This window comes from Prionailurus bengalensis, chromosome B3, assembly GCF_016509475.1.
Source record: "Prionailurus bengalensis isolate Pbe53 chromosome B3, Fcat_Pben_1.1_paternal_pri, whole genome shotgun sequence".
NCBI classification, from domain to species: Eukaryota; Metazoa; Chordata; class Mammalia; order Carnivora; family Felidae; genus Prionailurus; species Prionailurus bengalensis.
In genome coordinates, this window is record NC_057355.1 from 145,235,702 (window position 1) to 145,260,095 (window position 24,394).

General features: G+C 47.6%; 1 protein-coding gene across 1 annotated transcript in view; it reads left to right on the top strand.

The window, feature by feature from the left end:
- The window catches only part of RCOR1 (REST corepressor 1), a 122,115-nt gene extending 98,764 nt beyond the window's left edge, over window positions 1-23,351 (top strand). The window contains exons 5-12 of the mRNA XM_043557061.1: window positions 831-992; window positions 1,702-1,820; window positions 4,841-4,919; window positions 7,750-7,944; window positions 14,698-14,775; window positions 15,262-15,319; window positions 15,833-16,062; window positions 19,298-23,351. Of these exons, the coding sequence (XP_043412996.1) occupies window positions 831-992; window positions 1,702-1,820; window positions 4,841-4,919; window positions 7,750-7,944; window positions 14,698-14,775; window positions 15,262-15,319; window positions 15,833-16,062; window positions 19,298-19,339 (963 nt within the window). The 3' untranslated portion in view covers window positions 19,340-23,351. The remainder of the gene's footprint in view (window positions 1-830; window positions 993-1,701; window positions 1,821-4,840; window positions 4,920-7,749; window positions 7,945-14,697; window positions 14,776-15,261; window positions 15,320-15,832; window positions 16,063-19,297) is intronic.
- The last annotated feature ends 1,043 nt before the right edge of the window (window positions 23,352-24,394 follow it).

A 24,394-nucleotide genomic window follows, 5' to 3' on the forward strand; every position in this document is an offset into this window, starting at 1 on the left:
GACATCACCAGTTTTTAGTTCTGTTTAGAAAGTGTAAAAGTCATTAGGTGATTGCTAAATATACCTAGATGAATTTTTAAGGATTCTGGTCTTTGAAATTCTGATTGGTCTCACTTGGGAGTTACCAGGAAAAAAATTGCTGAATTATCTCTCATTTCCAATTTGTCACCCATTTGAATATTTTCTCCCTTCTGGGTTACCAAAAAACAAAACAAAACAAAAAAAAAACAACAAAGAAAACCCTCTTTATGTTTGAGTTTTTTCAGGAAAAGAGTAACAAAACAATTAAGTGCATTTATAAATTACTTTGTCCTTTCGTATACAGAGGCATTCAAGTGTGGCTTTTAAGAGCACAGATTCCAAAGGCACCTGGGTGGCTCAGTCGGTTAAGCAGCCGACTCTTGGTGTTGGCTCAGGTCATGATCTCGTGGTTCGTGGGCTCGAGCCCCACATCGGGCTCTGCGCCGACAGTGCGGGGCCCACTTGGAATTCTCTCTCTCCCCCCCTCTCTCTTTCTGCCCCTTCCCCACTTGTACGCATGCTCGCTCTCAAAAATAAATAAATAAAGAGCACAAATTCTAGGGCCACACTGCTTCTGCCACCTACCAGCCCTGGACCGTTGGCAAGGACTTAATTCTCAGGGCCACCGTGTTCTCATCTGAGAAGTGAGCACAGTGGAGCGTGTCTCGCGGGAGTGCGCACGCATCAGCCGCGTAGCAGTGTTTCCAGGGCTGCAGGGGCGTGCGTGCTCTTCTTTTGCCAACCTCATTTCCATTTTAATGTTTCACTCACGTCTTTGGTCTAAAATTTCACTGATACTATTTTTCTAGGCTCTTGGGATGCTCTTTTGGCATAAGCATAATATTGAAAAGTCATTGGCTGATTTGCCCAACTTTACCCCCTTCCCAGATGAGTGGACTGTGGAAGATAAAGTCTTGTTTGAGCAAGCCTTTAGTTTTCATGGGAAAACTTTTCATAGAATCCAACAAATGGTAAGTAGATGAAACCACTGATTTTTCTTTTTTTCCCAGCCTCTCTCCCCTGCAGCATACCTGAAAGATAGGGATGTCATCCGCAAGCCGAGATATTCTCGTGTTGAACAGAGTAGCTCATGCTTGCCGTGGAATAGATGAGAGGCTTCAAGTTACAGGAGCAAAGCATCTCCTGGCACTTCCCAGCTTGAGAGCAGCTGTAACACGAGCCCCCCGCCACCCCATCCCCATCTCTCTTGTTGGGACTCCCCACATTAATCCGATAGAAAGCGTCTTTGATGGTTGTTTGATGAGGTGTGGCGCCTCGTGGAACCCTGTCTGCCTGGGGAAGGTTGGCTTATCTCTTATATTCTAGAAGGCTGTTTGGTGGACTCCTACCAGGAAAGCTTTTATTGATGGTTGCACGAGTGCTAAAGTGAATTTTTAAAAAATAACCTAGGAGTTAGGCTAGACACTTTAGGTGTATGAAAACTTGGGTTCGTCTCAGCCTGCCTTTGGCGATCCTTCCTGGGCTGAGTTTCACTTACAGTCACACTGCAGTAGTTTGGAAATGTACCGATGAGAGTTCTTCTTGAATCTTCTTCTCAGAGAAAAGGGTTGTGCCTTAAAACATTTCTGTGTGTGTGACCGTCCTTATTAACCGTATCTAAGCACACTTGATTTGTAACGATCAGCTCTAAATCGAAACCAACTCAGTTTTTATGTTTAGCTTCCTGATAAATCTATAGCAAGTCTGGTGAAATTTTACTACTCCTGGAAGAAGACAAGGACTAAAACCAGTGTGATGGACCGCCACGCTCGGAAACAGAAGCGGGAGCGGGAGGAGAGGTCAGTTCCTGCCTGGAGGTGGTGTCTCCCCGCGTGGGGGATCTCTCGGCTCACTAGAATTTCTAAGAGGCGGTCGGTGCCCAGAGGAAAGGGAGTTCCCCAAATGCCTTCCTGGTGGAGCCAGATGTACACAAATATTCTTCAGTAACGTTCGTGAGCTGTATCATTAACGCGTGAGCCCACCGTTCTTTGGGTATTCGTTTCTTACCACTCTCTTCTTCCTTCATTCAGTAAACTTCCACCTTATTTCTTTATTTTTCAATTTTTTTTTTTTAGACATTTATTTCCGAGAGACAGAGACAGAGACAGAGCGTGAACGGGGGGAGGGTCAGAGAGAGAGGGAGACACAGAATCCGAAGCACGCTCTAGGCTGCGAGCTGTCAGCACAGAGCCCGACGCGGGGCTCGAACCCACGAACTGTGAGATCATGACCTGAGCCGAAGTCGGCCGCTTAACCGACTGAGCCACCCAGGTGCCCCAAGAAACTTCCAGTTTAAATGAACGAACTTTTCCACATACTCTTTCATACCGCTGAAGGGTGTCTCCTTTTAATAAGAAGGAAATCTATTATTGCCTAGGTAGAATTTTTTTGGGTATACTTACACAAGATTTGTTTGCCACGTTTTTATGTCTGGTGTGTTGAAAGATGACAGTACAGTTTAGATTTCCCTAATCCCTTTCTTGACCATCTATTTTGTGTGTGAGAGGGAGGGAAACATTCTGTGATTCTTCTTCCTAAGGAAACCAGCTATAGGGATAGCTTGGTGAGTAGGATACATCCGAGCCAACACTTCCGCCAGATGGCGCAGAGCAGGGGGCGGCCCTGTGCTCACGCGCAGAGGCAGGTTGGAGTCTCACTCCAGAGGTGGTGTGAACTCACGTGCGGGGTCAGTGCCACACGCCTCTTCCCCGAGCCTCCGCCTCCTCAACTCTAAAATGAAGCTGCTCACAGTCTAGAAGGCAGCAAGTGGACATAGTGGTTTTTGTGTTAGGTTGGTGGCTTTTTGAAATTTGTTTTCCACGTTTTCTGTAATGCTGTTTTTTAATTTTATTAATTTATTTATTTATTGAGAGAGCGAGAGAACAAGTGGGGGAGGGACAGGGAGAGTTGGGGACAGAGGATCTGAAGCAGGCTCTGCGCCGACAGCAGAGAGCCCGACGTGGGGCTCAAACTCACAAACTGCGAGACCATGACCTGAGCCAAAGTCTGACGCTCAAATGACTGAGCCGCCCAGATGCTCCTGTAATGTTATTTTTAAATTTTTTTTAATGTTTATTTATTTTTGAGAGAGACAGAGACAGAGACAGGTCGTGAGTGGGGGAGGGGCAGAGAGAGAGGGAGACGCAGAATCCGAAGCAGGTTCCAGGCTCCGAGCCGTCGGCACAGAGCCCGACGCGGGGCTCGAACTCACGGACCGCGAGATCGTGATCTGAGCCGAAGTCGGACGCTCAACCGACTGAGCCACCCAGGCGCCCCTGTAATGTTATTTTTTTTAACTAATAATACAAAAGAAGTGAAGGGAGAGAGACTATCTGATCTCCATGGCCCCATCTCAGGAGGGTATTTTATGACTTTAAATAGGATATGGTGGGAACAAAGTGGTAGTATGACTCCTGGAGAACGGGGGCAATGGTGGGAACGTCTGCCGAGCACTCTCCAGCTGTAAGAGTCTGTAAAAGTGTTGACCTTGATACGTCTGGATGCTGTGTGGATGCAGCATATATACTAGTGGGTCTGTTTTTGGTCTAGTGCTCTTAGTAACCAAAGAAAAGTGGCAAACGCTAATGCATTTGTTTTTATGTTCCAATAACTTTTGATTAAAAATATGTATTTCCATTATACGTTAGGACTCATTTACTTTTTATAAACAAAGTCTTGTGCTGCAGACAGCTGTACTCTGCTAACCCTGAAATTAGAGTTAAATAAAAGAATAGGTTGGGGTTTGTTGTACCCCGGGTATGAAACGGTAAGAGCATCTACTGCCCCGCCCTCACCACAGGCTCCGCTCCCCGGTGCTTCTCTGTGCACCGACCCTGAGAGCACCTGTCCCCCGCACCGCCCCCCCCCACACCCCCCACACCCCCCACACCCTCCCCCAGCCCCCCGTGGGGAGCCTGAGCCCTTGAGCACCTGTGCAGACCAGGGCGCTAGCACCTGAGGGATTGGTGGAAGGGACAGCAGGGACGAGAGAGGTCCCTCAGCCCTGGCTCACTCTCCTTTTGAACTCTCTCTCCCGGGCCAGAACTCAGCGCAGGAAGGTAAGGTAGCATGGCCATCTGGGCCGGATCCTGAGACGGTGGGACGAGGAACTGGATGGAACTGGGGGGAAACTGGGGCAAGCTTCTGTGATCCTCAGTTTTCTTACTTTTCAAAGTAAAGGCTCTCCTATGGAGCTCTTTTAAAAAAATAATAATACGTGGAAGGCTATAAAGAAAGGCATTTGAAGTACCATGTCAATGTGAATGTTCTTTTTAAAATTAACCTAATTTAAAATCTCAGTTTATCCAGAGCCAAAAGACTCTCTCCCCCTTCTGGCGCTTGCATTGAGTCATGAGTGTGTACTTGGAACTTGAAGTGGGGTTTCACTTTTTGGGGATTTGTTCCCAGCGCATGGGGACTTTATTTTTGAGTAATTTCTCGGTTACATGTAATGATTGTGTCCTAGCCCACCACAAGATGATTACGGGGCAGTTACATAAATGCTTTAAATTTGATCTTTTCAGTTGAGAGTTGAGAAGAAACATTTTACAAATATGAAGCAACAATGTTCTAGACCTGATCCAGAAGTTAAAAATCTATTTCAGTAGGTTGTTGTTGTTGTTGTTGTTTTAATCATTTAGAGTAAGAGAACTAGGGGTTGGTTTTAATTTATTTGAATTGTAAAAATGTTTATCTCGGCAATCTGAAAACATACTGATTTTGTATTAAACCTGTCATTAAATCAATTTATTGCTTATATTTGTATATTAAATAGAATTAGTACCAAATAGTCTTTCAGTAACTTGTTCTTGCCTTCCAGTGAGGATGAACTGGAAGAAACAAATGGAAATAACCCCATTGACATTGAGATTGATCAAAACAAGGAAAGCAAAAAGGAGGTATTTTTTTCCCTAGTATTGTTTAGGCAAATAAATTTTATTAATACCATACGTAAAACATTCCTCTTACTTATTCTATTTAATATATTTATTGCTATGTACAAGGTGTCATGATAATGACTTTTTAAACAATACTAACTTTGCTGTATAGACTTTAGAATTTTGTTTGCCAAGAAACAGGAATAAAGGAAGCCCTAAAGCAAGCGATAGCATTACTGAGTAACGAGTTTGTCCTCGTTGGGCAGCCGTCCTCACTGCCTTCTTTCCTAGGCCATCAGCCCAGTAGTTAACGAGTGTGGGCGTGGTACTGGTGAGGACCAGGTGAGGGCTTGGTTCCTCCTCTCAGCCTTCGGGATGTCCTCTCGATGGCCGGCGCAGGGGCCTGCACAGTGGGGTCATGAGCTGGGTCATGAGTGCACTGCAGAGGGCTGCCAGGGACTCAGGGCAAGTTTTCCCGTTACTCAGAAACAGCAGCGTAGGTCCTACAGCAGCGAGCCTCACACATGGGGAATTTTTAATCTTTCACATTTTAAAAATCATTATGTCAGAAGATTCGAGAGGCCCATGAATTCCTACAGTTGTATATAACTTTTTTTCTGTGTATATTTATGACATTTCTTTATTGTGAACTTTTCACTGAGAACGATGGGGTGTCTGAATGATCTTATTAAGCCTTTTGAAATGGGTTGCAGGCTTAGGTTATTTTGCCCATTCATAAAAATTGAATAAGGCCTATGTGGGATCCCTGAGGGCCCCCCAGGGAAACCCGGGGCTCCTTGGCACAGACTGGAAAGCCCCCACCACACAGCATCCCCTGCGGCAGAGCCCTTGCAGGGAGGATAGCACTACAGTCCCTGGAAGGAAGGGCCCCTTAGTCCATCGGCCCCAGTTCAGGCTGGATTGTTGGATCCCAGCGTGGTTATGACTTTGATATGTAAGTTCGTAGAAGTGCTTTTCTGAAGAGAGTCTGTATCTGCAGCTTCAGTAAAACCTCAAAGAGTTCTCGATCTCGGAAGGTTCTGAAGTAGCAGAAGAGCTGTTCTTCGGCATGGAAAGACAGAAGGGTCCAGGCACACCTGAACTTTACAATCGCGTCAAACATACATGCTTTTTGTAGGCAAAGTAGGAGATCCAGCTAAACAAAAAGGAGAAGAAGAAAATGATGATATTGTCACCCTTAATCACTGCTAACATCTTGGTGACTCTTTCCAGATGACTCCATGAAATGTATATGCCTATATACACACTTATGACTCTGTACTTGCTTTTTTAAAAACATAAAATGGGATCTCAATATATCACTTCTGAAACCTTTTAAATTTGGTCTTTCTTGAACATGTTTTTATGTCAAATACATTTTGTGTACATAGCTGTTATTAGCATGTTACTTTATCCTACACATCTTTCATAATTCAGTTAAGCAGTCTTAGGGCTTTTTTATCAGTTTCCCCCCGTGCTTTTTGCTGTTATAAACAATGCTGAACTGCTGGTCTCATGATTAAATATTGGTTCACTTCATTTTTTCCACTGGAACAAATTTCTGGAAGTTGAATTGTTGGGTCAAAGTCTTCTAGTTACATTTTTAAGGCTTCGTTTGGTAGGCTCTGTGTCACCAAACTGAAAACTGATCATTCTTTCTGGATGGCACTCCAGCCCAAATAACAAGATCGTTTTCAGGGTTAGCGAAGTTAGACTCTTTGGGAAATCAAATTGTACCTACAGTTAAGAAGCTTTGTCTTGATACATCATTATCTATTAGCTTCCTTAGGGGAACATTTTAAATGAAAGGGGAAAGGCTTGATTTAACTTCCGTAAGTCTTAATGTAGCACGATTCCTGCTTAAAAGAGAAAAATGACTCACATCTTAAGTTTCTTTCTGTACTAAAATGTTGTGAAAACAGGCACGTGGTCAGTAGGTGATCTCTGCTAAACAGCATAGAGCTGTTACAGACGAGATGTAGTTTATTGCCTACTAACATTTTTATGTACTGTCTGTTACCACCTGTTCAAGAATGTACTGGTACCGTCGTAGTCTGCAGGGTCGATTTATGTCAGTGTTTTAAGCTAGGAAGCAGAAAACCTGCACATATTCTCGGCTTCATCAGCAAATGTTAATACACTAACAAGATGAGATTATGAACTGTTACAAAAACTTCTTAAAATTGTTATCAGGACAGTATCCTTTCCTTGCCAAGATTTTATTGCATTTCATTTCCAAACGTTTCAGTTTTAGAGAAAGCACTTAAAAAAATTAGCAGCAGTCATGCATTATCAAACGACAGCATATGTTCTTGAAGCAAATTATACGGTTGCCCTAAAAGTTAAGTGTCATCCAAAAGGAGGGTATATGAAAAACAGTCATAGTTACATGTGGAAGTTTATGTTTTTTATAAACTTCCGTATAGAGTTAAAGAATTTAAATGGGTTTTATGTATGTGCTGAATCATTTTTTCCTTTTATCTTTCTGTGGCCCTAAGTCCATCTGTTTGGCCAAGAACTGTTAGGATAAAGGAGCTCACCATTCACATACACAAAGCACGCCAGAAGAGAAGACAGATCTCTTTTCTTCCCGTATTACTGCAGGAAGCTCAGAACGCTTCTTGCCAGAGGCTCAGAGTGATAGAAAGAGGTCGTGTCTATATAGGAGGCCAGTGGATTCTACTTAGAAGTGTGTTTCTGGTAACTGCCTGTTAGTTTGTCGACGGTGATTACCATACGGCATGGTATTTGTCAGACGGTTCAGAGCCATGTTAGGAAAGTAGGCGTATTACTGTTCATCCGGCATTTCCACGTTTTGGAGTCTCATTTTTCAAATCTGTGTACCATGCAGGTGCCCCCTACGGAGACAGTTCCTCAGATCAAAAAGGAGAAACATAGTACGCAAGCTAAAAATCGAGCCAAAAGGAAACCTCCGAAAGGAATGTTTCTTTCTCAAGAAGACGTGGAGGCTGTTTCTGCCAACGCCACTGCGGCCACCACGGTGCTAAGGCAGCTAGACATGGAGTTGGTCTCCATCAAGCGGCAGGTACCGCGGGTCGGGGCTCACTGACGCCCGGGTGTCCCTGTGTGTTCCTCACACCTGAGCGTCCTCTTTCCACAAGCCTCTGAAGGGCATTTTATTTCTAAGGAACTGGACCGAAGACTTAGGTACTGATCCATTGATATTTCTTTCTTTTTTTAATTTTTTAATTTTTTTTTAATGTTTATTCATTTTTGAGAGAGAGAGAGAAAGAGAGAGCGAGCAAGTGAGCAGGGAAGGGCCAGGGAGAGAGAAAGGGAGACAGATATAGAATCTGAATCAGGCGCCAGACCCTGAGTGGTCAGCACAGAGCCTGACATGGGGCTTAAACTCAGGAACAGTGAGATCGTGACCTGAGCTGAAGTCACTTAACTGACTGAGCCGCCCAGGCATGCCCACATTGATGTTTCTTAAATTGACTTTGAAACTAAAGGTATATATGTATATCTTTAATACACACACACACACACACACACACACACACACACACACAGTGTGTATATGTGTCTGGGTGAATTTTCATAGTGTGAACACACCCACCACACGGCCACCATCTGGATCAAGAGATGAACTGCAGCCTCCCAAGCCCCATTCATGTCCCCTTTTATTACATTTTTTTAATGTTTATTTATTTACTTACATTTTTTTGAGAGGGAAACAAGAGTGAGCAGGGGAGGGGCAGAGAGAGGGAGACACAGACTCTGAAACAGGCTCCAGGCTCCGAGCTGTCAGCACAGAGCCCGACGCGGGGCTCCAACTCATGAACGGTGAGATCATGACCTGAGCCGAAGTCGGACGCTTAACCGACTGAGCCACCCAGCTGCCCTTCATTTCCCATTTTAGTTGCTGCCCCGAGGGGACTCAGCCTTGCCTCCCAGGCTTCACCAGTGCCCATCTCACTCATTACCCACCTCCTTCCAGTTGGTGGCCACTGGTCTGACGTTTTAAACCAGACATTATTTTTATTCATTTTGGATGTTATATAAACAAAGTCATATGATGTAGTTTCTTTTATGCCCAGCATCGTTCAACATATGAGATCCATCCAGGTCATCCTTTCTCATCGTTGTATAAATATCCTAAAACTTATCCACTGTACTATTACTAGACATTTGGGTTGCTTCCCATTTGGGGCCGTTGACCAGTTAATGCCGACGTGGATGTTTCTTTGACTCTTGCTGTATTATGTATGCATCTCTGTTGCATGTACACCTAAGAGTGGGATTACAGAGTATGCCTGTGTCCAGCACTTTCTAGAATAGTGCCAAACAGTTTTCCACGGTGGGCTGCCAATTTATGTGAGGTTTGGTTGGCCTGCATTAGGGCTTACTCACTAACTGTTGCACTGTTGACATTTGGGCCCGGAGAATTCCTCGTTGTGAGTGTCCTGTGCATTGTGAGATGTTAAGCAGCATCTCTGGCCTCTAGATGCCAGCGGTTGTGACCTTGCCCCGTCAGGTGTGACAACAGAAATGTCGTCAGGCCTTGCCAAAGTATTACCGCCCTGCCCCCCGCCGGGGGTGGGTCAGAATTACTTCCCCTTTCCCATTCTGAGGCTCACCTTTTGATGAACAGAAGTTCTTAATTTTAAGGTAGTCTAGTTTCTCATTCTTTTCTTTTGTAGTTAGTGCTCTTTTCAGTTTTGGTAAGAACCTTTACTAAGAGGTTTACTAAGATATTCTCCCATGCTGTCTTAAGTGTTGTTTGCCTTTACATTTTGGTTTTTTTTTTTTTTTTTGGGACAGAGAGAGACAGAGCATGAACGGGGGAGGGGCAGAGAGAGAGGGAGACACAGAATCGGAAACAGGCTCCAGGCTCTGAGCCATCAGCCCAGAGCCCGACGCGGGGCTGGAAATCATGGGCCGCGAGATCGTGACCTGGCTGAAGTCGGATGCTTAACCGACTGCGCCACCCAGGCGCCCCTGCCTTTACATTTTGATCTTCCGTCTATCTGGAAATGTTTTTCTGTGTATGCTGTTACATATAGGGTGGATATTCATTTTGTTTTCCACGTGGCTATCTGGTTAACAGGGCTGTTTATTGGAAAAAAAACGAAAAAAACACAAACGATCCTTTTCCCACTGCGGTGATGGGGATCTTTGTTTCAAATACAGCGTCTGTATGTGTGTGGTCTGTTGTGACTTTGGTGTGTTTGTCCGTCTTCACTGGCACCATCCTGCCTCGATTACAGGGGCCTTACAAACCTGAGTGTCTGGGCCAGGTGATAGGTCCTCCAAGATTGTCTCTCCTGGCCCTTTGTGTTTCCATAGAAAATGTAGGTTCACCTTCTTGGTGTCCAGAAAAAGAATTCTGCTAGAATTTTTATTGGAATTGTATTGAATCTCTAGACCAAAATGGAGAATTAACATGAAACTAGACAGCCACCCCTGTGAGTCGTGAACGTGACACCTCCCCTAGCAGCACAGATCTGTCACCCTCTCCGTGTTCTGCCGCCTCTGTGTTGGGGGCTTTGTCAGAGTTCTCCCTGGATATTTGCTACTTTACGATAATCCTTTTCTGATTATTTGCCCTGGTATGGGGAACGGCTCATCATTACGCCGTACATTGAAACTGCAAATTCAGCGGAGTAGCCAGCTGACTCTTGTCCCTTCATTAGTGCCCTGCCCCTCCCCCATCCTTCTGTCTCTGGAATTTGAGGCAAATTGTGGACTGATGGTTTACTTGTAGTTTTTGCTGCTTTTGATTTGTTGATTTGTTGGTTCCTTAGAAGGTTAAACTGGAGGCTGGCAGTCCTTTCCCAGATGAGAGGAGGGGTCTGTGCCCTGGTCTGGCAGCTCGGGGCGGGGGACAGCTCACAGCAGGACCAAGTGTTCCCCAAGCAGTCAGAGGATTGGCTCCTACGCTTGGCTGCTGGCGCAGTTGCACCCTAATCTTGGGAGAGTCACTTAATCTTTCTGGGCCTCTTTTCAAATGAGGAGATTAATCCTTGCCTGCCTGATCTTACAGGCTGTCTGAGGGCTGCGAGAGAGAGAGAGAGAGAGAGAGAGAGAGAGAGAGAGAGCGCGCGCGCGAGAGGGAGTGTTTTAAGCTCTGTTTGTGCTGGAGGGGCTCTCTGAACGGGGCCTGGAGCCCCCACCCGCATCTTCGTCCTCCTTCCTCCTGGAGGGAACTGTCTCCCCCTGTGCCGAGCGGACTCCTGACGCTCACTGGTCGATGTTAATGTTTTGAGCAGAGAAAATGAGGCCCTTCTTGCTCGCAGGTGTTACTGACTTCGCAGTACAATAGATAGAACTGTCTTTGGTTTCACGGCCAGAGTCAGGAGCAGGACTTTTTTTATTTGAAAGTAGCTACTGAGAATCATGTGGAATAGAGGGGCTTCGGTTCATCGCTAACAGAGGAGACAGGTCGCCTGCCCCCCTCACAGCCTGTCGGGGTTGCTGCCGAGTGCACTTGTCGACTCACAAATGGCCATTTTATCTGGATGCTTCCACATGTGGTGGTGTCCCAGGGAAGGGTTCACATGAAAATAGCAGAAAACCTGACTGATAGCAGCTTAAACAATTGAGGATTTATTTTTATCAAATAGCAAGAATCCCAGCATCGGTGGCTCCGGGCATTAGTCCGTTTGTTCACGGTGTTGCGACAGACCCTGATTCTTTTGCATTTTCTCCTCCACCATTCTTAGCGTAACCTGCTTTTCATCTCGCTTGTTGGCTCCCGTTGGAAGCTTCCAAAGCTATTTTGTGGCCTTCGCGTCTGCACTGGGGGCCGATGGAGAGGGGCCGGAGGTGGGGCCGACCCTCCCGTCCTTCCAGCAGGAAAAGCTTTTACCTTCTCGGGAACTCCTGTCCTCCCTGCGTGCTGCATCTTTGCAAAACGGCTCCTCCTAGCCCCGAGGAGGACCACCAGCCTCTGTCGAAGATGCCAGAAGGGGGCTAGGGGCAGACGGCTCTTAGATTAGCCGGCGGCCAGTGCCTGTTGCGCTGGGTCTTTCTGAGTAGAGAATGAAAGGGTCACACAGGAAAGTAGGAAAAAAAAAGTCGCTAGGTAAGGCACCAGGCGAACTTGACTGCTATTTTGTTTTTTTCTTTAAATGCTGGTCACTTTAAAATTTTTTAATGTTTTAAAATTTTATTTTTTTTTAATTTTATTAAAAAAAATTTAGGGGTGCCTGGGTGGCTCAGTCGGTTAAGCGTCTGACTTCGGCTCAGGACGTGAGCTCACGTTTCATGAGTTCAAGCCCCACATCAGGCTCTGTGCTGATAGCTCAGAGCCTGGAGCTTGCTTGGGATTCTGGGTCTCCCCCTCTCTCTGTCCCTCCCCTGCTTGTGCTGTCTCTCTGTCTCCCAAAAAATGAATAAATGTTAAAAAAAATTTTTTTTAATAAAAAATAAATTAAAAAATAAATAAATAAATTTAATGTTTATTTTTGAGACAGAGAGGCAGAGCACGAGCAGGGGAGGGGCCGAGAGAGAGGGACACAGAATCTGAAGCAGACTCCAGGCACCCAGCTGTCAGCACAGAGCCAGATGTGGGGCTGGAACTTACAAGCCTTGAGATCATGACCTGAGCCAAAGTCAGACGTTCAACCGACTGAGCCACCCAGGCGCCCCTTTATATCCTATTTTTTATCCAGCTTGTTGCCACTCTGGCTTCCTTTCCAGCTGGCATGATGGTAACCAAACCCTGTTCTTATTCATAGACACTGAGTATTTCTAATAAGGAAAATGCATTAGGAAGAGAGGTGAAGGTTAATGAGAATTTAGAGCTAACTTTTAGTTCAGAATTTGCAGGTATTCTGTATAGTCACTTACGTAATCTCTGCTTCTTTATCAATTTCAGAGAGAAAATGCATGTGGTGAATAGGTTGGTCTCCTTAGGAAATGTGTATTACTTACTCACAATGCAATATATACCCCATTTCTTACCTGTGTAAACAACCAGGCAGAATGAATAGAACGACATAGTAACCGGAATGCTGGGAGGCATGTAGTATTCTGGATAGCTGATTCTTTTGAGAATTTGTTAATTCTCTGTCACAAGTTTATGTCACTGAATATAACCTTGAATTATGAACATAGCCTTGAACATGTCCTTGCAGCATTTTATGGGTGGTTGGTACCTGAGAGCTCTGGGAAGGAGTCTTGAGACCGTGCTGTTGGACGGGGTAGCCAGTAGACACGTGTGGTTATTTACATTTAAGTTTGGATTAAAGTAGAAGAAATGAGAAGTTCAGTTCCTTAGCTGCATCAGCCACATATCAGGTGCTTAGTAGCAAGCTGCGGGCGGTGGCCGTCGTGTCAGATGGCACGGCTTCAGCATGACGTCGCGTCAGAGAGCGTTCTGTGACAAGACGCCGGTCTGAGAATTGGGTGTTACTTTCCCAAGAACTTACTGTGGGTGAATTTCTGGTACCAGTTTATTTTCTTCTGACTTGTACCTTTTCAAAAATAAACTAAAGCAAATTTCAGAAAACCGAGGTCTTCAGTTTTGGTTTTACTATAGAGCAGATTTTATGCACATTTCCTTTATTTTTCTTTTCAGTTGTCTCTGTGTTCTCACTTGGCGTGGGCCATGTGTCTGGCAGGCTCTAAGGCCCTTACTAGTGGCAGACAGGGTCACTTCCTCGTCCCTAGAGTGTTGGTCCTACTCACGGGGCCGCCAGTCCCCTGTACATCTCCACTCCCCTTTAAACCTTTCAGAAGAAGTGAACCCAGGAAAGGAAATGCAAAATTGGAATTCTGTGAAGTGTAAGTACTTGAAAATGAAATTTGAGTCTAAGTAGGAAAAGATTGTTCAAGGAGGAGAGAATTATTAAAGGGTCTGTGAGGCTGTGTCCTTCACCACCATCCCCCACCTCTCAAAGTCCTGCTTTTTCTTCGTTTGCCTTAATAAGGTGGCTGCTTTTGAGGGCACCTTCTGCTCCGGAGCGTCTCCGATGTTTTATTTGGGAAAATGAATCTGATCCTCCCCTTGCTTGCTTTTTTGCCCATGGGATTATTTAGAAATGAAAAGCCCTAGGGTTGATGCCCCCCTGGTCCTTGGCACGGAGGCGCCCCTGCACGTGGAGCTGAGAGGGAGCCCGTTCCCAGGCCCAGCTCCTTCAGGAGTCCGTGCGCAAGTCCAGCGGACTGTCCGGTGGATCGATTCAGTGGTTGGTATTGTTCATGTCTTTCTTTCGATTACTTAGAGGCAGCGAAAGATCAGGTGCGTCGAATCAATATGGTCACGTGGAAAAGATCTAATTTGTGAGAAAGTGAAGAATTACAGTTGGCCGAAATTAGGCTGTGGGAAGGTAACACGCCGCTTTCTGCTTTCTCCTCGTGAAAGAAGGCCGCCCTGCGGGCTCCTGCGCAGGGGGTGCCTGGGCGGACCGCGCCGGGCCCCGAGGGGCACCTGCCGGCCTGCAGAGCACTGCCTCTCGGCGGCTTCCGCTCGGCCCGCGTGGCAGGAAGCCAGGCGTGGCCTGGTCTTGTGTGTCAGGCTTCAGATGTGGGTTCCGCCGCTCGGGGTGACATGTTCTCAAGTTGTGAATTAGGGCTGGGCACGCAGGAGCCTTTTAGCCACCATGCCCTCCTTCCTGTTGTCCCTTGTCTGCTGCCCTAAGCAAGTCCATTAAAGAATCTCGGTAGATGCTCTGAAGGGATACTATAGCGACCTCAAATTTTGGTTACCATACAGATTAGGAACTTCTTTGCTCTTGGTTTTTTTCTCTTATTTTTTTTTTAGTTCTGTTTTCTTTTCATACCTTTACAAAAGTTGTTCATTTTTAAAATTTAAAAATTTCCTTTCTTTCAGATTCAGAATATTAAACAGACGAACAGTGCCCTTAAAGAAAAACTTGACGGTGGAATAGAACCGTATCGGCTTCCAGAGGTAGGACTATATTGACCATCACCTCAGAAGTCATACCCAAGTTGCATGTGTTTAAGAATTTAATATTGGGGCGCCTGGGGGGCTCAGTCAGTGGAGCTTCGGACTTGGGCTCGGGTCATGGTCTCCGGGTTCATGGGTTCAAGCCCCGCATCCAGTTTTCTGCTGACAGCTCAGCCTGCTTTGGATTCTCTGTCTCCCTCCTTCCCGTCCTCCCTCTCCCTCTCTCTCTCTCTCTCTCTCTCTTTCTCTCTCTCTCAAAAATAAATAAGCATTAAAAAAAAAAAAAGAATTTAATATCTCTATAATGTATCTCCAGTATACATCCCATAGAAAGAAAGTTATAGACACAATCTTTATAAACCCAATTGACGTTGAAATTCTGGTATTCTGAGAAATTGTAAGAAAAAAATAAGATTCATGACGTCTGACGAGGATGCCCTCGCCTGTAAACTGCGTTATGCTCATACGGCTCCTCTGGGTGTGCAGGTCGCTCAGAAGTGTAACGCACGCTGGACCACGGAGGAGCAGCTGCTCGCAGTACAAGGTACGGGGGTCCTCCTAGTAAGGGGCTTGGGGCCGCAGGTGCCTTTAGGAAGAGTCGTGCCCCACCCCACTCCCGTGGCACCACTTGTGTTGAAACACGCTCTTAGGAGTGTGTCGGGTTCTGAATGGTCAGAAAGTATAAGATCCTGAAAGCAGCAGACTGAATGTTAAGAGTTTTATGGTTGGAGCTCTTCTAGTCCTAGGGACCCGGAAAAGAATGCGCAAAGTCCACCGGGTGCCGGCTGGGTGACATCAGTCGTCTTGGGATACGTGACTGGAGGTGCAGGTTTCTGGATGACAGGGTCATACCGGCCTTCTTGGATCAGTCATCTACGAAACAGATCTAGGTTGCTGCTTTTTCCACTGTATAATACATTAAGATCGTGCCTGCAGTTAAAAGCTCCATGTGTTTTCTTATCTGGATCTAAAGGAAGGGGGGTAAGTCTCAGTTGTGTGGGGTTTTAAAAGTTGTTTTTATCCTGTATTGAAAAACAGTGCTCTCTTACATCCTTAGCCATCAGGAAATACGGCCGAGATTTTCAGGCGATCTCAGATGTGATTGGGAACAAATCAGTGGTACAAGTGAAAAACTTTTTTGTAAACTATCGACGCCGCTTCAACATAGACGAAGTTTTACAAGAATGGGAGGCAGAACATGGGAAGGAAGAGACCAATGGGCCCAGTAGCCAGAAACCTATCAAGTCCCCAGATAACTCTATCAAGATGCCTGAAGAGGAAGACGAGGTAAATCTGAAACAGTAGGATCTCTGCCAGGTTCATGCTCCATATTCAGTTTCTTCTTTGATGGCCTTTCTCAGCTGGAGAAATATTTTTAGCTCTCAGCTCTGTCAGTGACTTGACTTTTCCCTATAAAAACCTTAATATGTGTGTTGACACCAGTTAGTTTTGGTCACTAGGTATATCGCTCACATTTTAATTCCCGTACAGATTCCTAGTTCCATCCTGGTTTTCTCCAGCCACAAAATATTGCACATTACCAAAGTTTCCTTAGGTCCTGTAAGAACTCAGCCATAAAACGGTAAGTTGGAAGTGCCGTGAGCAGTGTCGGTGAAGCTCGGTATCGAAAACGTGTTGTCATCTCAGTGGGAGGTTAATGACCTTACTAGTGAATCGGCTTGGCTAGCCAGCCAGGACCTCCTGCGTCCGTCTCTGCTGTCCCAAGTCGTCCAGGCTTTGATGCTGTCGGGGCTAACAGGTTGAAGTATTGATGGAGACAGTTCTGGGTCCTGTGTTTGGCCGGAGCTTCCAGGCTGGTGGCCGACATTCTGGCAATCTCCAGGTTAGCTATACCGATTTCATCGCCTACTCAGCAGAGATTAGGCACGAGGTTACCGAGGCTGCACAGACCCATCTGCTACCTCCCTGCTTCCTGTGACGGGGTCACCTGCCACTTCCCCGTCCAGCCTGGCCTGCCCTGCCCTGCCACTCCCACAGAGAGGAGGAGGGGGCCGGGCAGAGGTAAGAGTTAATTGCCAATCACTTTGGTGTGAGTTTGTTCACGGACACGGAATTTTAAGGATTAGTTGAGCTTTCCGGGAAAATCTTCTCATCAGAGGCTCCCCCAAACCGTGCGGGAGTGATTTGAAATTACCTAGTTAGTACTGTCTGTTCTCCCCCTTTGCTCCAAGGGTCTGGCTGTAGAAGCAGCCCAGAGACCCCCTCTTGAGCCGAGCACAGAGTGCCTCACGAGGGAGACCCCCGCCCAACGTGACGCACCCAGCGGGTTGGGCTCTTTAGAGCTTTGTGCCAGAAAATCTTTGGACTGTCGATAACATTTATAGCAAAATTCGTATTATTAACAATGTGAGTGGTTCCCCCGAGCCTGAGACCCCGGAACATAACGGCTTACAAGCAGAAGTTTTTATCTCTCAGCAGTGATGTTTGTCCCGGTGCTTGTTGTCCCTTTAGCAACAGATTAACCTCTCTGAAGTCCTGGACTCAATTTAGGAAGCATTGAGAAGATGAGAATTATGAAGGAAGGAACATTAGAATTTGCCGGAATGAAAGCTTTCTTCCACGTATGTTCTCGAGCTTTAGAGCCAGGAAGCAGAAATCATAGGAAACTCTCCAGATTTTATCAAAGCAGGTGTTGGCAGGGGTAAGCCTAAAAATACGGTCATAAATTTGGGACCAAGGGTCACCACCAACGGGACAGGCTCTCAGTTCTTGTGCATATACTTTCCTTACTTTTCTTATGTCTGCTTCATTCACTCACAGTTACTTTTTTTTCTGAAAAAGTCCAGAAGTCCATTCTTCACGGCCCACTTACCATGTCGATCGCACATGAAAATAGCCCGGTCATTCTCTGCCCGGTCTGTGGTAGCATTGGCCCAGCCATGACTGGCCTCCCACCACAGGCACGCCTTTGTTTGGCCTTGGGGGTCCATCTTCCACGCAGCTGGTTCCCCAGCCTTCTCCGCAGAACTGGCGGCATCGCCTGACCTGTCCTTAGCGGACAACATTTATCTTGTCTGTAAACATTCTCACCCTCTTCAGCCATTTCCACCCCCTCCCCCCACAGTTCATTTCCCTTTTTTGGGTCCCTTTTATGCCCCCTGTAGTACCCGCTTTCCCGCTCCACCGCCCTGCTTTTCTGTTCTCCATACGTTAGTTTGCAAAAGGAAATGAATCTGTAAGGACCAGCTACTGTTCTGTGTCCCGGGGGACTTGTAAGAGCCCTGGTTAACTGTCCAGTCAGTGCCAGAAATTGGCCTCCTCATTCTTGTGTATCCTGTGGAATCCAGCAGCTAAGAGAGATGTCTGCTGGCGTCCTGCCCGCCCCTTCTGCCCTCAGATTTTATGTGTTATGCGGCACAAAGAGGGAGGAGGCCTTGAGAACTGCCAGAGGTTCTAGTAACGTAACTGTTAGCTGTAGGCTGTTTCCTTCGGGGCTGACAAAGGGCAGGCGGCCCAAGGGTTTTGAGCTTTTGAGATTCCGAGTTCTCTGAGGTGGACAAGGATGCCGTTCCCGGCGAGGGGTGGATGTGTGTCCGGGTGAGGGGATGCGGACCATGACCGGCTTGGAGGTAGAGTCTCACTCACAGTTACAGAATGAACACAAAGCCCCTGACCCGGCCAACCGTTCTCATCAGTTACGATGTCAATTGAAGGAACAGCTGTTTTCAGATTGGGGTTTATAGCCCAGTGGTTCCCCCAGCAGTAGGACATCAAGGGGCGCCTGGGTGGCTCAGTCGGTTAAGCGTCTGACGCCTGCCTGGTTTGGGCGCAGGTCCTGAGCTCACGGTTTATGAGTTTTAAGCCCCATGTTGGGCTCTGTGCTGATGGCGCAGAGCCTGCCTGCAGTTCTTTGTCACTCTCTGCCCCTCCCCACCGCTCGCTCATTCTCTCTCTCTCTCTCAAGATAAATAAACCTGAAAAAATTTTTGAACGTTTTTAAAAAAAGGACATCATGAGGGTAGCAGTGAGCACTGAGTAAGATACTTGGGACACTTGGGAGTGCAGTTAAGAAATGCCTTTGAGGCTTTTATAGAGGACCCTGCCGCCTTCACTCTCCCGTGTGTCCCCGCGTCCCAGCAGGGGCCAGGGGCTGTTGGTTGAATGGGGCCCGGGCCACGGCACCCCCTCCAGCCAGGGCGGTCGGCCCCGAGTGCTACTGTGTCGGCCCAGGGATTTTACGTAATCCTGTGGAGGGGGGTCGTTACTGTGCGCATTCTGGGGACAAGGAAGCTGAAACTGAAAAAGCAATCCCTCCGCCAAGGATACACGTCTAGAAAGCGGCAGAGCCAGGATTTGAGCCCGAGACTCCTGGCTGTAGAGGCCTCCCTCGTGCCGCCTGCCGCCGCCTCCTCGGGCCCCGGGCTGAGAGCCCGCAGGGCCCTGGGTTTGCGGGACAGCCGGGCGGGCCCACACCTTCCTGCCCTCTCGGGTCCGCCAGAGGTAGCGGCTTGAGTTGTTCACCTGCGCTCTGATGCTTCGTCCTTCCTCCTCCTCTCCTCAGGCTGCTTCTGTGCTAGACGTCAGATATGCATCTGCTTCCTGAGAAACTCCGCCAGCTTTGAGCACTTGGTATGGACGCCTGTGTTATCCAGGATATCAGGTATCACACGCCATCACCTAGCCATCTGCGTCACATCCCTGTGGACAAGCAGCTGTTACCAAAAAAGGCGCGCACTTCCGGTCCTGTGCTGCATCTGCCTTAATCCTGTGCTCGTTCCTCCACGCTGGCGCCGCTCCCCAGAGAGGCCCGCCGCATCTCACGCTCTGCCCCGGCGCTGGCGGAGTCTCGTGGCCCGCACGCCTCCCGTGACCCCGGGGACCCCTCCCCAGTCGGAGTTCCTGAGCCCCACCCGTGGCAGCTCTGCCCAGTCAGCAGCTTCAAACAGGTAGTCGACTTGGAAGGCACGACTCTGCTCCCGCATGGCCTGCGGTTCCACCTCGTGCATCGTGTAGTTTTCAGAGTGACTGTGACCTGTCGGCCTTTTGGAAAGTTTCTCTTGTTCTTCTCTGAGGCGTCCACCTAAGCGATATCATGCTTCTCTGGAAATCGCAGGATGCTGGCAGACTGCGTTATAACCTTCGTCGTGCCAAACGTCCCGAGACAGCTCCCGTCTCCCCAGACATCGGGTGTAATTATGGTTTGTAAATTTAGCTGGCTCAAATCTCGCCCTTCTCCCTTCCCAGCTGGTAGAGAGCTCATTCACAGCAACTGTCCTTGGACATCAGCTTAGAGGGAATGTGGACTCGACACTTTCTGCCTTCAGCTTTCAGCACTGGAATCCCGGGACAGGTGCCGCTCTGTCTTTCCCGCCCCCCCCCCCCCCCCCCCCCCCCCCCCCCCCGCCATCCGGCTCCAAGAGACGCGGTCCACACCACTGCACCTGGTGCTCGTGCATTTGGAATTGGTGCCTTCTCCTTTTGGCAAACCACGTTATCGGCCCGTTTTCTGTTTTAGTGTCTTACTTCTTCTTTAAAGTTTATTGCTTGCCAAAGAGAACATCACTGAGATTAGGAGACAGGGGAGAAATTGCTGCAGATTCTGACAGAGTGCAGATTTTAAATGTCAGGTTAGCTCCATAAAGGGGATTAGAATGGCGGGTGATGGCTTTATAGAGCCACACGCTGTGTGTTCCCCATCCTGCTGGTACGCCGTGTCACCCCGTACAGCCTTTTGTCCTTCATGTGCTGATGTGATCGTCTAAACTCCATCCTCCCTCTTTTATTATCATAGTACAGGACAGAGAAGTGACCCGTTGGTTGGCTCTAGTAAGACCAAGACGGAAAGAAGCAGTGTGCAAAAGTGGTCTGTAATGCCTTTTGGTTGGACTGGGAACAAGTAAATATTTCTCATAAATGTTCTGAGATTTCCAGAATCACTTGATCTCGTACTGGACTGTGGACCTGCTGCAGGGCTGAGGGACAGACCTCACACTGCCCTCTCGCGTCCCCTGTGTCCCGCCCGCGGTCCGTGCAGCCCGCACTAAATATGTTGAAGGAGCTTTTCTGTCGCCGTAGTTTTGCGTCATTGAAACACTTTTCCTGCTTTCAATACCAAAAAGAAAAAAAAAAATGCAGATGCTTTAAGGCACAAACAGAATTCGTAAGAATTTAAAATATGCAATTAAAATTTGATGTGTTTTGACTCCCAAGCACCTTGCTTTTTCCCTTTTTTTTTTTTTTTTTTTTTTAAGGTCAGCTGACTGTCTCTTTAGGAAGAGGGTCAGCTAGAAACCTAGACTTTGGAATTGTACATTTTTAGAAATCCGGAGAAAGGTCATTCTCAAGGGGAGTGAAGTGGGACTCTCCTGACTTCGTCATCTTGTCCCTTCCCGGGGTGTCCGTGGGTCAGGTAAGAGCGTGTGAACGGCATGAGAGGAGGCTGGCGCGGGCAGCACAGTGACACTTAGGAACGACGCGGGGTGTGAGCCTGCTCTGGCTTTGGGAGATGGCAGGGCGAACATGGAGAGGAGGCGGCCTGCAGTTTGCACATCGCTTCGAGGGGACACTGGGCGAGAAGCGAGGCCGAGGGTTCTCTGTGCTGCTTCTCGGGGCCTCCTTCCTCATAACAGGGCAGCGGCAGGGGTCTCATTCTGCCCGTAGGTCGGAGGCCTGTCCCTCTCTGCACGCCCGGGCCGTTTGCCTGGAGAGCTGGTCCCTTCTGGCAGTACTCGCTGGCTCGATGGCGCTTCCTCGGAAGCGTGGCGGGCCCCCGTGTGTCTTGCCCCGTGCCCTTACGTGCCGCCGGGCACCGAGCCGTCCCCCGTCCCGAAGGGTCGCTGCTCCGGCTTGGCGGACCACAGCGGCCTGGTTCTGGTCCCTCCACGGAGCAGAGGCATAGCATTGCCATTCGCCTGAGGTTGGGAAGATTAGAAAGGTGGTTGTCTTTGCCTGGCCTCCTTGTAGTTTCATGCCTAAGGTAGCGTTGTGCTTCAGACGTTCCATTACACTTGTCTTTGCGACGATGTTGTAAATGCAAGAAATTACTTCGCTTTAAAAGCCGAGTGATTGATCTTATTTATGTGAAGCCCCCTTTTTAACATATCAAGACTTCGGTGCATAGCAGGTCGTGTTTGGATGTGTAAGGGTCCACAGTGACAGCTGCTTCGGATGCAATGTTCACTTAAGCTTTGTCTTCTTAAAAACGATCAATGTGAATGTCATAATTATATATATATTTTTGTGGGAAATTTCTCCTAAGTATAAGTTATTGTGCAAAATATAGTACCACTGAAGCAAATGATAGTTTAACTTTTAGTTTAGAAATCCTAAAAGATATAAATTGTATTGCATATGCATTAAAAGTTTGTTTTATTTAATTTTATGTAGGTGTGTAAGGCGTTAGGAAAAAATTGTTTTCACTTATCCATTTAAACACCTTGTTACTTGAATATTGTGCTGACTGGTCCGAAACAGTGACCGGTCCTGTAACGTAGCTCTGTTGCCCAGCAAGTACAGGCCTCCGTCGTGCTGACCACATACCCACTGTGTGGCCTCAGCACATCTGTGCCCACCAGGACACCACTTCCTCAGAAGGGTCTTTGGTAGTTTGTAACCTGTGAGACCCTTCGATAGTCGCACACCTCTCCGATGAAAACGCGCAACTGAAAACGTTGCCGCGTTTTACGGGCTAATTACGGAGTCGTCTCCCGTGTGTAAAAGTTCCCTCAGACCTCACACGCCGCTCTGAGTGTGCTCATCGTCACTTTAAATTTCAACTACGCCCTATTTTTGTCTTTCTAAATATCAGATGTACTATTGGTATCCTTGCGTACCAAAACTAAGCCACACAGTGCATTACACTAACTGGATCCCTGCTTCGCGGAGCAAAGGAAAGACGGAGCCCACTCCCGACGAGAGCCTCGCTTCCTCTCTCGTCCAGCCTGTGTCCGAGCCTAGTGACCCAGGAGTCCAGCTTTCAGTACCCAGTGAAACTTTGCTTCGAGTGGACTCAAGGTAGTTAGCTGATCTGAACCTAGTGATCCCGTGCAATGCTCAGAAACAAATCCTCTCTCCGCCACTCCCCGGGTCCCCGCAGCTCTTCCCTCACGATAGTAAAGCACAATTGCAGCAATGTTACAATTCAGAAGGAAGGTCAGTGTAGTCTATGCATGTTGTGTGATGATGAGTGTTTACAGTCACCTCCGAAAACTAAAGTTTATACTGGAGTGGATAGTATTCCATTATGTAGACCTATCAACTTTGCTAAGTGCTTTTTAGATTGCTTAAAAATTTTTCAAGATTTTAAAAGATGTATAAGGTTAAGTTTGCAAATATAATGGAAATGCTGTATATCTTTTGAAGTGATAAAATCCACGTTGGAATTTTAAAGAAAATATGTTGTAATAATGCTGTTGTAAGTAATATTTTAATGTCTCTTTCTGCCTGTTTTCTATATCAGCACATTCATTGTGGTGAATGTTCATAGCATTATAATTGCTTAGCCATTGAATGATAACGTTTGTTAGTGGAGATTGAAAAATTTATTTGTGAAATTCTGCAGAATTCATTTTTCTATTTCTAATATTTGCTGAGGTTAAATAAAAATTTTCAAGCCATTGATGTAATAAAATATGAAAGAAAACCATTTTCTGCGCCCTCCACTTTGCACCCAAGCAGAGCCCCGCCCTCAGACGTGGTGGGGTTTTGCACTGGGCCTCGGGGCCTCTGAGTGTCTATATCCCCCAGAATGGCACCCTGTGGGCACAGCCAGGGATGCCTCTTGTTCTTAGCCTGTAGCTGTCCCTGAGCTGCATTTCTTTTCTAACGTAGGATGATCTCATGCTTGGGACCAAATTGAGGTGCGTGAGTTCATAAAGCTGGCGGCGGCTGGGGGCACCTGGGTGGCTCGGTGGGTTAAGCGGCCGACTTCGGCTCAGGTCATGATCTCGCAGTTGGTGGGTTCAAGCCCCGCGTGGGGCTCTGTGCTGACGGCTCTGAGCCTGGGGCCCGCTTCGGATTCTGTGTCTCCCTCTCTCTCTGCCCCTCCCCCACTGCCGCTGTGTCTGTCTCTCTCTCTCTCAAAATTAAATAAACGTTTTTAAAAAAGAAAAAAAGTTGGCGGCGGTTGAGGGTTTAAATTTAAAGGTTCAGGGAGAGGACGTTTCTTTCCCCATCGGTGGTTTTTCTGTTTTCAGTGTGACCAGGCTCGACACCTGGATGCAGGCCTCTGCTCGGCCCCCGGACTGTGGCAGTGACGAGGTGAGCCCGCCGCCTTGGCGCCTCTGGCCTGCGGAGCCTGGACGCAGCTCTGCCCTCGGCCCCTCGGAGTGGTAGGAAGAACACTGGCCGCCTCTGCACTCTCGTTTCTTAGCCAGAACGTAGGACTTGGTTACAGAACCGCTGTACCAGCCCCACTTCCAAATCCAGTGTTGCCTTGCGGCATTTAGGGTTGCCTGACCCGCGGATGGGGCCCTCCACGGTGTGACTCGGCCGGGGTGGAAGGGGCTCCCGGGACACTCGTGCGAGTTCCTCGCCTGGCCGCCCTCGGGCCTGTGTGGGACACACGCCGTCTCAGTGGCTGAGACCCGAGGGCGGCACCCGGGAGGGGTGGACAGAGGCTCAGAAGCCTCGGTGTGTGATTTGCGGAGGTGACTCCTAC